The sequence below is a fragment of the Anser brachyrhynchus genome, assembly GCF_964034855.1.
Source record: "Anser brachyrhynchus genome assembly, chromosome: 3".
NCBI classification, from domain to species: domain Eukaryota; kingdom Metazoa; phylum Chordata; class Aves; order Anseriformes; family Anatidae; genus Anser; species Anser brachyrhynchus.
In genome coordinates, this window is record NC_137696.1 from 125424791 (window position 1) to 125439722 (window position 14932).

Here is a 14932-nt window from a genome sequence, read left to right on the forward strand (position 1 = left end):
CACCTCCTCCGGGCAGTCCCAGCCCAACCCCGAGCCCGCTGTGCCCTTCCCCACCCCAGTCGCAGGGCACCTGGCCCTGGGGACACCCTTCCCGCCCGGGGGACGTGGGCAGATTCACTCCCTGCATCACCCGGACGGGGCTGGCTTCGGAGGAGCAGCGTGTCCTGCTCGGGTGACACATCCCCGGCCCACCGGGGAAAAAGAAACTGCAACGAGAGGCACCCAAAGCAGAGCGGGGCTCGGGCCCGCCGGCACCTTGCGAGCACGGGGGTGTTGCATCAGCCCCTCGCACCGCAACGCTCCCGTCCCCGGGCTTCCCCCCTTGCTCCTCTCGAGGCTCGCTGGGAGAAGCCGCCCTGCCCTTGGGCAAACAGTGAGCTGGCAGCAGATAGCAGAGCGGCACCTCCCGCCCCGCCGCCCGGCGCATGCCACGGCCCAGCTTTTCCCCAGCACCCCCGGCACGGACAAACAACGGCCCCGCTCCAGCTTCCTTCCCTCGGCTCCCCGCGTCCCCCCCGCTTCTTCGCCCGGCGCCCCGAAAGCGAGCGGCGGCGCTCACCTTGGCGGAAGGGCGCGGAGGGGGATGCCTTCGCCCGGGCCGGCCCCGCGGGCAGCTCGGCAGCCTCGCCAGCAGGAGGGCTGCCCGGGCGGGTGCGTGTCCCGCGGGCTGGTACCGGTGCTGAAACCACTCCTCCCCGCCGCCCGCTTCCGGATAGGGCTCGCCGGGGCCGGCGGGAGGAAGAGGAGGCAGCAGGCGAGGAAGGCCGCGGGATCCCTCACCTGCCCACCCAGCCACCCCTCCAGGCCCCGCGGAGCGGGTCGGGGCAGGTCCCATCCGGGAATTTGGGCACGGAGCCCGGAAGGCCGGTGTTTGGGGCTGGTCCCGCTCCCCCGCTCGTACCTGGGAAGGGCTGGCAGGCTGCCCCCATGGAGCCCCGGCGGGACGCCCCGGCGCTGCGCAAGGGTCGAGGCAGGAAGGAGGATGGTGCAAGAGCCGCTGTGCCAACGTCCGGGGGTGCGGGGTAGGGTCCGGCACCGCCACCGCCCCAAGGCACCTCCCCGCCTGGGGAGTGCACCAGGCCCCCCTGTACATTCGCTCGCCGAGGACCCCCTCCACGGGCGGACAGCGGGGCCTGCCGCCTGCAGAACTGCCCCCAGGCCCCGGAGCAACGCCGAAAATTAACCTCGGCCGGGTTTGGACACCGAGGAGCCGAGGAAGAGCTGGAGGAGGAGGAGGGGTCACCCCGAGCCCCCCCACCAAGCAGCTATGGGACTGCCATGGTCGTGGCGGTGGGGTGCCGTGCGGGCACAGCCGTGAAGCGGAGCAGGATGGGGGAAGCGGCGGGGCGAAGCCGCAGCGGGGCACTTCCCCTAAGCCCGGGCAGGCGTCTTCCCTTCTGCCGCCGGCGCTGCAGACTGTGGGCACGGCAGAGCCACAAGCTACATCTGCTGCAGCCCCGCAGGTTTCGTGGGCTAACGGGCTCTTCCTGGGAAGGCCCCCCCCGGCCAGCATCCTGCCCCACGGCAGTTTCCCTTCGTGATTCCTCTTCCCTGTGGGTTATCTAGCTCTGCGGCTGGTTCGTGCCGTGGGGAGGAGGGCTGCGTCGGGGTGGTGCAGCCCCTGCTCCCCATCGCTGCTGAGGCCACCCAGCCCCACTGCCAGCAGGGTCCGGGGGAGCCGTGGCCTCCCGGGGGTCCTCTGCCCATCCCGGAGATCCCCTGACCTCAGCAGGTCCCTGCTGAGCTGCACATCAGCAGCTGCACCCCATCACGCAGACCCGTGGCCGGGCACGGTGGGGTCCGGGGGGGTCCCTTCCTGCGTGGGCGTCCCCCGCCTCGGGAAGAGGCGTTCGGTGACAGCTCTCTCGCCACCATCTCTTTCCAATCCCTTCCTCCTCGGCTCAGCTCACTCCTCCCCTGCTGCCCCAAGCTCACCCCCGAGGCGCGATGCCCGCGGTACGGGGCACAACCCTAGCACAGCCCCCTCGCTGCATGCGCCGAACACAGCCGGAGCATCCCTGCAGCCGGGCGCAGAGGGCAGCAGGACCTCCTCGCACCCCGAGGGATGGAGGAAGGAGCCACAGGGGCCAGACGGCTTCTGGGCACCGCGGGGGACAGGAGCGGTGGGGATGAACACGGGGCGGCCACCGTCACCCTCTGCCCAGCCCAGCCCCCGGCGGTGCCCAGAGCTCCCGCGGCGGCTCTCCCACGCGCGCGGAGCAGTGCTGACAGCCTGCGCCCACTCTCCACTTGCCAGCCAAGCTATTTCAATGCCTAAATGCCATCAAAGCCCTGCAGCTACCTCCGCATGCCCCATCTCCGGCAAAGGGCAGGGGGGAGCACGGTGGGCAATAGGTGCCCCCTGCTGGGGGGGGCAGCTTGGGGGAGGGGGGGGGAGCAGAGACCACCGGCTCCAGGAGCCCCTCTGCTCGCTGCCACGGCTCCGTGGAGAGGTGCAGCAGCCCCCCGCACACCTTTCCCTCCCCATGCCCTCCTGAGGAGGTGCCTGGGCTCCTCGCAAGTTTGGGAGGGACACTGCGAAGCTGCCGCCGTGCCCCAGGCAGCACGGCCCCCAGGGAGCAGGGCCACGCTTTTGTCCTGCTGATCCCTGCCAAAAATGAACGCCCTCCACCCCCCCACGCGCCTCCGACACCGGCTTCAGCCCCGAGACTTACAGGAGAGCTGGTTTAACAGCCTGCTGAGCCATCCCATGCTCCTGCACTGAGGGCGAGCTTGTAGCTAAGAAATGCTTGAGAGAAACAGGTTTCCCCCCGCCTCCCCCCCCCCTTCCCCAAACCACCCTCTTCATTGGCACAGAGGGAAGCGATAAAATCTGACAGGATTTATTAATAGCACCTCTCCCATCACTAGGGAGCGGTGCTTCGGCACGGCTTCGAGCATCCCAGCACGGGGCTGCTCGAGGCCAAAAGGCACCGACTTACTTTTGCCAGGGAGCAGGGACGGTGCTGGAGGGTCTGGGTGCCGGAGGAGGACACCGGCGGCGGCTCCGGGGCCTCCAGCAGATGTTTTGCCGTGCTGGGGACACCGGAGAGGAGCAGAAGAAGTTGTGTCGCGCCGGAGCCAGGCAGAAGTGGGGAGATGCTGCCAGGAGAGGCGGCTGGGGGTGTCCTTCGAGCAGGAGGGTGGGATGCAGCGGTCCCCACTCGCTCGGAGCCGCTGCACGGCTGCTGCATGTTATTGCTGCCATCTTCAGGACGGCCAACCTGAGCCGGAGAAATACCCTCCGGGCTTCCCCAGGCCGCCACCTGAAGCGAGTCCCAGGAAAGCAGCCATCCGCATCACTGACTTTGAAACCCGGCCTCGCTTTTGCTTTTCGGGGATGAAAAATCCCAGTCCCCGGTGCTCCGAGAGCAGCAGGAGCAAGGGCGGGAGGCTGCTGCGGGGCGGGCCCAGCGCTGACACCCCCGCGTCGCCCCCGAAAGCCGGCTCCTTGGCAGCGCTCGGTGACAGGGACACCCCAGCAGGGCTGGCACGGGGTGACAACGGGGTCACAAGGTTGGTGACACCGGGGTGTTTTTGGAGGGGGTGTCACTGGGAGCTGGGATAAATGTTGTGCTAGTGAGTGATGCACCCCAATAGGAGCGTAGCTGCTCCAGTCAGCAGCGTGGGGGCCCCATTTCCCCCAGTGCGGGTGCCCCCCACCAGCACCCCATCTCTCCTCAGCCCTTGGCAGCAGCAGTGTCAGGCCCTCAAACTTAGAAAAGGATGAAGGAATTAGCAGGGAAAGGCACCAAATGGGGATAGATCTGCTCTTCTTCCAGAGCTCTGACCAGCATTTTTCCCCCACTACGCCCACAAAGGGGCCAGGCAGGCAGCGGGGAGGGAGGGCTGGGCTGTCCCCAAAGCCTGCAGGGTCCTCCACAATTTATCTGCTGACATATTCCTGCTCATCGTCCCCACTCAGCCTGTGCCTACAGACCCCGGGTCTCCTCCCCAGCCCAGCCCAGCCCAGCCCAGCTCTCCCTGCTGGTGCCTCGGGATGTGGCCTTGGGTCCAGCCAGCCCTGCAGAGCTGAGATCCTGCTGGGCCTCGGAGCAGCCCCCAACCCACTTTGGGGGGTGCCTTTTGGTTACTCCCGGCTCCCACCCCAGGGGAAAAATAACCGCCCTCAGAAAGGGGGTCCCTGGGGGCCAGGTAGGACACGACGCCCCACCTGCAGCCGACGCAGCCCTGGGGAGGCAGAGCAGTGCCGGGCGGGGGGCCTGCCCCCCCCAGCCCAGCGACGGAGGAGGCCGAGGTGACTGCGTCCGGCCACCTCGTGACTGCGGGACAACCCCTTCTCCACCCGGAGCCACCGGTGCTCACGACAGCAGGGGTGGGGAGGGTGGTGGCCATGAAACCTGGAGGAACAGAGCTCCGTGGTGGCCCCGGGCATCCGCTCGCCTTTGGCTGCGGAACCGGTGGCATCCCCGTGCTGTTGCCATGGGGTTGCCATGGATTTTGAGTCCGCTGTTACCATGGAGAAAGGAGGCCGGGAGTGGGGGGGCTGCCGCCAGGGCCACCAGGACGTCCCCCAGACCCCGCACCGAGGAGCTGGGGGCCCGACAGGGCTCTGATTCCATTTCTTGCCCTTCTTGAAGGCGGGAGTGGCGCTGCCTTCCCAGGGAATCGAAGCTCCCTGCCGGAGTCGGCTACAGGCAGCTCTCCCGGCTGCGGGTCCTCTCTCCTGCCACGGGGCTGGGTGGGATAGGAGCCGGGAGAAAAGGGGGTGTCGGGGAAGGGCTCTGGGGTTGCTCCAAGCCCCTGCGGGATCTCAGCTCTGCGGGGCTGGGTGAGCCCATCACGGTGGTCCCAAGGCAGGAGGGCTGGGCTGGGCACGGGAGGACAGGCTCCGCAGGCACGGGCTGAGTGGGGTCACACGTCAGCTGAGGTCCTGGTTTGGGACTGAGGTGGTCCGGTGGGTGCTGCACTCCCTGACGGAGGATGTATTTCTGCTGTGTGGTTGTCCCACATCTGGGGACACGTGGGGCAACGCCTGTGCACAGCGAGGTTCAGGAGGGCACTCAGGTCCCCGTGGGGCTGGGCTCTGAGCTGGCCATAAAAATCGCCATGGCAGCTCACGAGCGTGGTTTTATTTGAGAAATGAGCTCATGATGGGAGTTTTATTTGAGAAACCTTGATGCGAGTTGTCCTGACCCGCTCCCTCTCCTTCTGGCCTGCAGGTGCATGGAGATCACGGCTGCGGATTCACAGGGGTCCGTGATACACAGACACCGTGGCTTTATTCCCTAAATTTCCCTACCTGATTACAGATTACTGCCAACCACCACTAGCAAGTGTACGTATAATTAATAAAGCAAATGTGTATCGAGCCATTATGAATTATTGCCAAGAAAGCAATTATATATAGATAGATCTATATTGTCAATAGTAGCAGCAATCAACAGTATAGTAGCAAGTGTGTATATATATAAAGTATATATATTAATATACAGGAACGTACCACTGTTAATATATGATATATATGATATGTAACATATGATATATAACATATAACATATATAATATATAATATATAATGCATATGATGTATGATATATGATGTATGATATATGAATGTGATATATATATCATATATATGATATATAGTATACAATATATATCATATATATCATATCATATATATATCATATATATGATATATAGTATACAATATACAATATAAAATATACAATATATGATATACAATACACAATATATTGTGTTATTTATAATATATTTTATAACATAATATATAACATTACAGGAACTTACCACTAGTATAGTAGCAAATATACTGACGATAGCTTACTTATCTGTACACATGTGCACATACATTCAAAATGTCACCGGTACAGAGCGCGACCAAGCCGACCTCAGCCATGGACCAGTTCAGACCCAGTGGAGCCCAGCACGACAAGGACAAAGCCCCGCGCCGATATCGATCGGCTTCCCGGGGCTTGGGGTCAGCCGGGCTTCCCCAGCCAGGCCGGGTTTCTGTAGGGAACCCCACGGGAAAAGGCAAAGTTCGTGCAGCACGGGAAGGGCTCGGGGAGAGGCTTTTTGGGGCGCAAAACAAGTCCTCTGTGCCACAGAGACACGAGAGGGCGCGGGTCCCTGCACCTCAGCACCGTTGGGCGCTGCTCTGTTGGGTGCTCTGCCCGCACGGCCGGGCGGTGGGGCTGCGTCCTGCCCGCTCCGGCAGCTTCTGCTTTCCCCACATCGCTCTCCGGTTCTTCCAGCTGAAACAGCCAACAGCAGTCACCGATTCCTGCTTTCTTCGATGTTTTTGTCTTTTCCAGATGAAGCGTTGCTGTTTCAGTTCCTTGTTGCTGCCCTTCTTTTCAGTATCTCAGGCTGCTCAAAGTTCCTGGGTGCACGCTGTGCCTTTACAAGGCAGTTTCTTGTTCCCAGACCAGGTTTTCAGGTGGGCAGTTCCCAGGCTGGAAGGCATTTTCTTCTGTCTCTGTGTTAGCAGATATCTACCTGGGGAGTCCAGACCCAGTCCCAGTACTGCAGACGTGGCCTCACCGGTGCTGAGGAAGGATCCCCTCCCTTGACCTGCACTTTGCCCAGTGCAGCCCAACAGAGCAGCAGCCCTCATTGTGGCGAGGGCCCTTTGCTGGCTCCTGTTCAGCTCGGTGCCCACCAGGACCCCAGGCCCTTCTCTGCCAGGCTGCTTCCAGGCTGCTCCCCAGGGCTCCGTTTCTCAGTGTCCCTTCAAGGATCATTTGGGGAGCGCTCCCATAGCTCCAGCAATGCAGCCCCAGCTCTTGCTCCCCCTCCTGCTGTAGCAGGGTGCTGAGCTCCCCCAAGGGTGCCAGTTCCTGCCTCAGTGGGCAAAAGAGTCCGACACCCCCAGCCTGAGTGCCCCGCAGCAGCCAGCTGGTCACTGCTACTAGCCCAGGGGAAAGATGCCCAGCCTTCCTCCACACTCATTTATCTGAGTGGAGCCAAGAATGGCATCCATAGACAAATGCAGCAGAGGAGGACCAGCAGCAGTGAGATGTCCCCCGAGGCTGCTGTGAGGCCTTGGGCAGGAGAAGGGCACGGGGTTGGGGCAGGTGGTGGTGCTGGGCTAGGGGCTGGCTGCCCCCATGCTTCATGACCCCAGGAGCTTCTTGACCATCTAGCCCGGCATGCTGTAGAGGAAGAGGGCCACCATGAGGACAAGGGCCTGAGGAAGGGCAGCAGGGTGCACTGCCTCCAGCAGTCCTGGGGTAAGATGGAGGACAGAGTGCGGAGGAGCACTGGGAGCAAGCAGGGCCCGCAGGAGACACCAGAGAGCTCGGCACCCGCTCGGAAAGGAGAGGAAGCAAGTCAGGACAACTTGTGTCAAGGGTTTCTCGATTAAAACTCCTGGCCACACCAACGGGTTGCCTTTTTGTGGGGTAGAGGAGACACCCTGGCAGGCATTTTATGGGCTGCCTTGGTGGCCATCTTGTCCTGGCTGAGGGGAGGACAGCCAGCATGGCTGGAGCTGGAAGGGGGCTCTGCTGTGGGTGCTGCCGTGGCTGCTCCTCCTCTGGGGCTGAGCTCTCTTCTGCCTGACCCGGGGCTTTCCCTCAGCACTGGGCAGTGCCCAGAGCACAGACGGGATTCTGGGAGGGTCGCCCTGGCCAACGCCCCCCCCCCCCACTCCTAACCCACCTCCTCCCCGGCCCCCAGCCTTCGCCATTCCCCACTTTTCCCCTCACTCCTCAATACCTGTCCTCCCTTGACCTGCTGGCAACACTTTGCCCAGTGCAGCCCAACAGAGCAGCAGCCCTCTTTGTGGCGAGGGCCCTTTGCTGGCTCCTGTTCAGCTCGGTGCCCACCAGGACCCCAGGCCCTTCTCTGCCAGGCTGCTTCCAGCCGGCTGCCCCCAGCAGGTGTTGGTGCTGGGCTTGTTCCTCCCCACGGGCAGGACCCTGCGCTTCTTATTGAACTTCTTGAGGCTCCTATCAGCCCTTTTCTGCGGCCTGTCTGCCTGACCTGGCTGTGAGCCCCAGGGGTGGCCAGCCAGCACCCGTGCTGGGTTGGTGGCCCTGGGAAGATGCTTGTGCTGCTGGATGCCTTCCTGCCTCTGCCAGTGCCCCAGGGAGGGCAGAGCAGGACAGGGCTGGCCCCTTGCACAGCCCCAGGGCTCTGTTTCTCAATGTCCCTTCAAGGAGCATTTGGGGAGCGCTCCCACGGCTCCAGCAATGCAGCCCCAGCTCTTGCTCCCCTTCCCGCTGCAGCAGGGTGCTGAGCTCCCCCAAGGGTGCCAGTCACTGCCTCAGGAGGCAAAAGGGTCCTGTAAGAAAAATCTCTAATTTTCTCAGAGAGGATCTTCTGTGAAGCTATCTTATTCACAAGTGCAATGGCAGGCGTCCTGCAAGCAGGAGCGCACAGTAAACGTTTATCCTAACCTTATATTCCCTATTACCCAACACCTGATTTCTCCCGTTTCCTCTCTGGCTGAGTACTACAGGTTCACAATCTACTCGATGCCCTTCTATACCATATGTGTACAATTTTATTTGACCAACTGTTAATTTCTCCTTTTCCTCTTTTTTCCTTCTTCTCTTGTGACTAGAGGGCTCGTGATTTTTGTTTTTCCTGATTTCGTACTGCTCATCCTGTTTTTCTTAGCTATCCTCCTTATTTTGGGACAGGGGGATCTTCCTTTTATGTGCTTAACATACTCCCCACTGCTATGCTGCACAATCACTTTTGAATATGCAAGGTTAGTGGAATTTTCCACTGCAAAAACACCTTCTATTGCAAAAACACAACTTTGTTCCTCACAATTCCCTCCTCTTCTTTTCTTACTCCTATTGTTGTTTTTGCTCCTCTTCACATACCCCACTCTTGAGTTTTTCCAACATTAAGGCGCAATATTCTTCTTCGGATGTCACGGGGGATGACAGATATACAATGCCATTAGTATTATAATACTAACAAATAGTTATTTGAGCCAATTCCATTCAGGTAACCACGATGTTAGTTTCTCCCAAATGTTTCTAAATCCCCAGGAAGTGTCATCTTGAGCCACTCTATGTAGGATCTTGTTTTTGTTTTTTTTTTTCCAAATATTTTTGAGATCAGTCGAATACGGCCCATTTGATCTACATACATACAGCAACTAGCATTAATTACAGTGCAGGCTCCTCCTCGTGAGGTTAGTAATAAATCTAATATCATTCGATTCTGGAGTACTATTTTTGCAAACTTGTTACCTCCTTTTGTAGTGCCTGGACTGCATCCAGTGTTATTTTCCAGTTCTTCAATGATAGCTGAGATATTTACAATACCTTTTTCCAATTCATTCACCCCTAACCAAGGTAAAAACCACCTTGCAAAACTGTGAAATGCCCTGTTTCTTTTTACTAGAGGATTATCTGGAGTCCTCTTAATTCTGCGTGTGGTCTCAAGGGGCTTTGGCTTTTCAATTCTGCCTGTGGGTCTTCAATATTAGTTACATTTGGAATTATTGCCCCCAGGGTGCAAGCTCCCTTCCATCCTAGGGGCAACGCCTTCCTGGCTTTATGGCCACGTAGCCAGTACTACCACTTGCGATTTGGGACAGGCCATTCGGTTACGGGATTCTCATGTTTACCTGGTGTGCATTATGTATACCTGCCGTTTGAGATCAATGAGCTCTTCCACACCACAACTATGGTGCAGGGAGCACCAGCAATAAAAGGGTTTCTCAAATAAAACTCCCGGCCACACCAACGCGTTCTCATATCTTTTATTGCTGCCTCTCCCTACACCATGATCGACATGGTGTGGGAGAGCGCAATCATCTCAAGTGACATCAGCTGGTCCCCTGCCATGGGGCCAGCACGTCCCAAATTCTTTCTTTTCTGAAGCCGGATGGTCGTTCTTCGAGTGTTTCTCCACGCTCTGTTCTTAACCCGTCCCCAGGAGCGCCGCAGACACCGCACCAAGCCACCCTGACCTAGGCCCACATATATCACCTGTGGCAGTGGCTCCATCCCAGCTCTCTGCAGCCGGTCAAGCGCATCTGGGGAAGGTGGCTGTGCCCACAGGGGCAGAGGCCACATGGGATCTGGGGTGTGGAGAAAGTTCCCCTGTCCTGCTCCATGTAGAGCCACAGATCTAGCGACTGTGGAGTGTGTCCCACGCTGATTTGCTTTAGGATCCCTTCTCTCCTTCCTGCTTGGTCTCTTCTGCAGGCTCGATCCCTCTTGTGTGTCCCTAGGCAGAGGCTCACCGCATTCCTCACAGTATTCCTCACAGCATTCCTCACAGCATTCTTCGTTACCAGTAGTTTTGGGTAGCTCCATGATTTTCTTCCATTCGTGTACCACCTTCCCAAAGACAGCCAGTTCAAAGCCTAGCCCCACCTTCAGCTTCATCTCCTCCTCATACACCAGGATGTCCAGGGAGTGGATGAAGATGGTCAGCGTGGGCACGGCATGGGTTGCTGCAGTCTTGCTGTGGTGCGGACAGCTGCTGGTGAGGCACCGACGGCACTTCAGGCAGACGGGGAATACCTTATTCAGTGCTCTGCGCAAGTCTTGGGCGTCAGTCTCATTAATTGCGTTCATTTTGCCCAGCAGGTCCAGGCAGATTTCTCTGGTGTCCAGGGACTCCATCAGGGATCTGGAGATCTCTTGCATGTTCATGACAGGGAGCTGGATCCTGTTGAATTCTGAACTTGTGGCCCCAAAAGTTCTTCCTTCATGGCCAGCTGATGTCTCCCATGGCAAATGTGTTGCAGAGGCAGCTACACTTTGGATGTTGCTTCTACTCTGTCCTTTTCCTTGTGGTCTCAACAGGCTGGGGGGGGAGCTGTTGGACAGGAAAGACCCAGGGCCATCCCTTAGGCTTCTCCTTACAGAACAACCAGGTGATCTCCCAGCACCCTGCAGCCAGCCCTGCCAGCTCTGGGATGGTCTGGGAGACGTAAACTGTTGGGGACATGGGGCAAGCTCCGTGCACAGTGTGGGGCTGGGCCTCTTCCTGCCCTAGGAGGAAAGGGCCAGCCTGGTCCCGGCGCTGAGGGCAGAGAGGGGTGCTAGGAATGGGGGCAGCCAGTGCGCTGTGTGGGAAGGGCTACAGTGGTCCTCAGAGGACAGAGGGGAGATCTCGTGGGAAGGGCTAAAGTGGTACTCAGAGGACTGAGGGGAGATCTCGTTGCGGCCTACTGCTTCCTCATGACAGGCAGCAGAGGGGCAGGCACTGATCTTTTCTGTCTGGTGAGCAGTGATAGGCCCCATTTGGAAAAGCATGAAGCTGCATCAGGGGAGATGCAGGTTGGCTATTACGAAAAGGTTCTTCACCACCAGGGTCGTTGGGCATTGAAACAGGCTCCCCAGGAAAGTGGCCATGGGCCAAACCCTGCCAGAGTTCAAGAAGCATTTACACAACGCTTGCAGAGATACGGTTTGATTGGGGGCGGGGGGCTGTGTGGAGCCAAGTGTTGGACTTGATAATACTTATGGGTCCCTTCCAACTCAAGAGTTTCTGTGACAGATTCTGTGGATGTCAGCAGAGAGCGCCTGCTCTACTGCTAAGGGGCAGCTGCTCGGGAAGGGGGACATAGGTGTGGGGCTCCCCACCCAGGAGCTCCCAGAGAGGGATGCTCCCCGCAGGAGAGGGCTCTGCTTACCCTGCTAGAAGATTGTTTGCAGACACCTCCACATCATGCCAGGATCGTGAAGAAACTGTTGGGGTAGAAATACGACTGAGAATGAGCCAGGGCTGCCACTGTGGGGACCCAGGCGGCAGTGGCATCTCATGGCCAGAAGCCGCTGCAGAGCCTGGCGCAGCTCTGGGATGGGGCTGCTCACCTCTCCGCTCCTTCCTCCTGCCTTTCAAGCTCATCTTCTTCCCACAGGTGTCCTACACCAGAAAGCAAGCCTGGCTCAGTGGGGAGTGTCCCCTCTTGGTCAGGATGGTCCCTGCTCAGGAAGCAAGGGCCTGGGAAGGGTAATGGGGTCACAGGGACAGGGCCCAGCCCAGTGCTGGGTGGAGGTGACTTTGAGGCCGTGGAGAAGGGGCCTTGCTGCCTGAGCAATGGCTTCTCTTCACTGCTGCCTCCTAAATAGACCCTCTGCAGAGCGCCCCAGGGATGGGCCCAGCCCTGGGCTCATCCCTGCTGTGCCCGAGGAGAGTTCGGGGTGATACCAAACCTGGCTCCTACCTTGGCCTTGGTGTTGCGTATCCTGGCTATAAGGCTGGTCAGAACAGGTAGCACCAGAAAATAAGGGGTGCATGGCACCCCAAGGAGATAGAGGCCCCAAATGCTCAGGCCCCAAAAGGCCAGCAGGGCCTCCAGCCTCCATATCTTCATCTTGAACACGGTTTTCATCCTGAGCCTGAAGCCCACACACTGCTCTCACTCCGAATCCTTGCTCACAGGCGTAACCTAAAACACAGCATGCAGCTCTTAGCAGTGGCCCTGTGAGAGCAGCCCCAACCCTCCCAGCCAAAAGGATGCCTGGAGTCTGGGCTTTAGGCACCTGACAAACCCAGTGAGCACCCCGCTCCTACCCACCTCCGTGCTCCTCTGCACAGCTCCACTACCACACTCAGCTGACGTTGAGTGTGGCCAGCTCAACACACTTTGCCTTCCTCAGCTGCTTGTTCAGCTTATTCCTCGCTGTTCTGCAGGCAAAGTGACAGCCAAGCCACCCAAACCCCACATACACGAGGCCACGATTATGATGCAATAGTGACGTAGCTTTGACACAAAGCGGTTGCCATGGTACCCCTGGGCTGAGCTGTCCAAGCAGGGACATTTGTCAGGGCAGCAAGGACAAGCCCAACCTCGCTGAAACTAAAACCTGGACATATACACCTAGGGTGGTGCAGGAGGCTATGAAGCCCTTGAGGAAGCTGCCCCAAGACCCCCACTGAGCATTTGTGGGGCAGCACACCCCAGGACACAGCTCAGAGTCTGTGGGAGGGTCCCTAGGGCCCACCATGGCAGCCACTGTGCTTATGGCACTGGAGCTGCTCTGCCACCAACCTCCCCCCGAAGGCCATCGAGGCGGATGCTTGGGCCCTGGGGGACATGCTGGTGTCTCTGGCAGCAGCCCACACTCCCATCTCCAGTCTGGAAGGGTCTATATCAAGTGGAATCTGGCAAAATGTTGTCCCAGTTTTCAAGAAAAGACAGAAAGAAGACCCTGACAATTAAAGGCCTTTCTGTCTCACTTCAGATCCTGGTAAAACACATAACGGGAACACTGGACTGGAGGGCTACAAGCCTTTCAGAAGAGGTAAGCAGGGAAGGGTGGGCGGAGGTGTTGCCCTCTTTGTTAGGGAAAGGATTGATTGCGAAGAGATGCCCCTGAGAAACAGCCACGGACAGGTTGAGAGCTTGCGGCTAAAAGATAAGGACCAGACCAATAAAGGACACCTTGTGGTCAGGGTCTACTCCAGGCCGTTTGATCAAGGGGAGCCTGCTGATGAGGCCTTCTTGCTTGAACTACAAGAGGTGTCACGCTCACACGCTCTCATCCTGATGGGGGACTTCAACCACCCGGATGTCTGCTGGGAAAACTACACAGCAGGCTGTAAGCAATCCGGGAGATTCCCGGAGTGCGTCGAGGATAACTTCCCGGTCCAGGTACTAGACAAACCAACCAGAGGAGAAGCGTTACTGGACCTGATGTTCACCAGCGCAGATGAACTCATTAAGCAGGTTAAGATTGGAGGGTGTCTGGGCTGCAGTGACCACGCCCTGGCTGAATTGGTGATCTCGAGGAATATGGACCTGGTGAAGAGCAAAGTCAGGGCCCTGAGCTTCCGAAAAACGAAATTCCAGCTATTTAAAGACTTAGTGATCAAGATCCTGGAGCACTGTCCTTAGGGACAAAGGAGCTGAACAGAGCTGGCAACTCTTTCAGGATGCACCAAAAGCAGTGTAGCCAGCAGGGCGAGGGAAGGGATTGTCCCCCTCTGCTCTGCTCTCGTGAGACCCCACCTGGAGCCCTGATTTCTCCCATTTCCTCACTGGCTGAGTACCACAGGTTCACAACCTACTCAACACACTTCTATACCATACATATACAATTTTATTTGACCAACTGTTAATTTCTCCTTTTCCTTTTTTTTTTCCTTCTTCTTTCAAGAATAGAGGGCCCATGATTTTTGTTTTTACGGATTTCGTACTGCTCATCCTGTTTTTCTTAGCTATCCTCCTTATTCTGGGACAGGGGGATCTTCCCTTTATCTGCTTCACATACTCCCCACTGCTATGCTGCACAATCCCTTTTGAATATGCAAGGTCAGTGGAATTTTCCAATGCAAAAACACCTTCTATTGCAAAAACACAACTTTGTTCCTTACAATTCCCTCCTCTTCTTTTCTTACTCCTATTGTTGTTTTTGCACCTCTTCACATACCCCACTCTTGAGTTTTTCCAACATTAAGGCACAATATTCTTCTTCGGATGTCACGGGGGATGACAAATATACAATGCCATTATTATTATAATACCAACAAATAGTTATTTGAGCCAATTCCATTCAGGTAACCACAAAGTTAGTTTCTCCCAAATGTTTCTAAATCCCCAGGAAGCGTCATCTTGAGCCACTCTATGTAGGATCTAGTTTGTTTTTTTTTTTTCCAAATATTTTTGAGATCAGTCAATTTCAGCCCATTTGATCTACATACATACAGCAACTAGCATTAATTACAGTGCAGGCTCCTCCTTGTGTGAGAAAAATCTCAAATAATTTTCTTCAGACAGGACCTTCTGTGAAGCTATTTTATTCGCGATTGCAGTGGTGGGCATCCTGCCAATTAGGAGCACATTATAGTAAACAAATCATAACCTTTTATTCCCTATTCCTCGACGCCTTATCACCTCCCCTGTTTCCTCATTGGCTGAGTACTACAGGTTCACAAGCTACTCGATGCTCCTCTATGCCATACATGTACAATTTTTCTTTTTTTCAACCCTTTAATTTCTCCCTTTTCCCTTTTTTTC

The 14932-nt window shown here is 57.1% G+C and overlaps 2 protein-coding genes across 7 annotated transcripts in view; both read right to left on the reverse strand.

Moving 5' to 3' along the window:
* The window catches only part of PTK2B (protein tyrosine kinase 2 beta), a 30537-nt gene extending 27800 nt beyond the window's left edge, over window positions 1-2737 (reverse strand). The window contains exon 1 of one of the 3 annotated variants that reach the window (XM_080584164.1): window positions 2676-2737. In XM_080584164.1, the coding sequence (XP_080440290.1) occupies window positions 2676-2712 (37 nt within the window). In that variant the 5' untranslated portion in view covers window positions 2713-2737. Of the gene's footprint in view, window positions 1-559; window positions 715-901; window positions 2322-2675 lie in introns of those variants that run through there. The other 2 variants (XM_080584165.1, XM_080584166.1) reach the window with 2 other exon arrangements.
* Window positions 2738-5688: 2951 nt separating this feature from the next.
* The window catches only part of LOC308191612 (uncharacterized protein), a 95023-nt gene continuing 85779 nt past the window's right edge, over window positions 5689-14932 (reverse strand). For 2 of the 4 annotated variants that reach the window (XM_080584175.1, XM_080584174.1), the window contains one exon: window positions 7341-10782. In XM_080584175.1, coding sequence (XP_080440301.1) covers window positions 9732-10782 — 1051 coding nt within the window. In that variant the 3' untranslated portion in view covers window positions 7341-9731. Of the gene's footprint in view, window positions 6562-7340; window positions 10783-11602; window positions 11658-11783; window positions 11836-12136; window positions 12614-14932 lie in introns of those variants that run through there. The other 2 variants (XR_013948167.1, XM_080584173.1) reach the window with 2 other exon arrangements.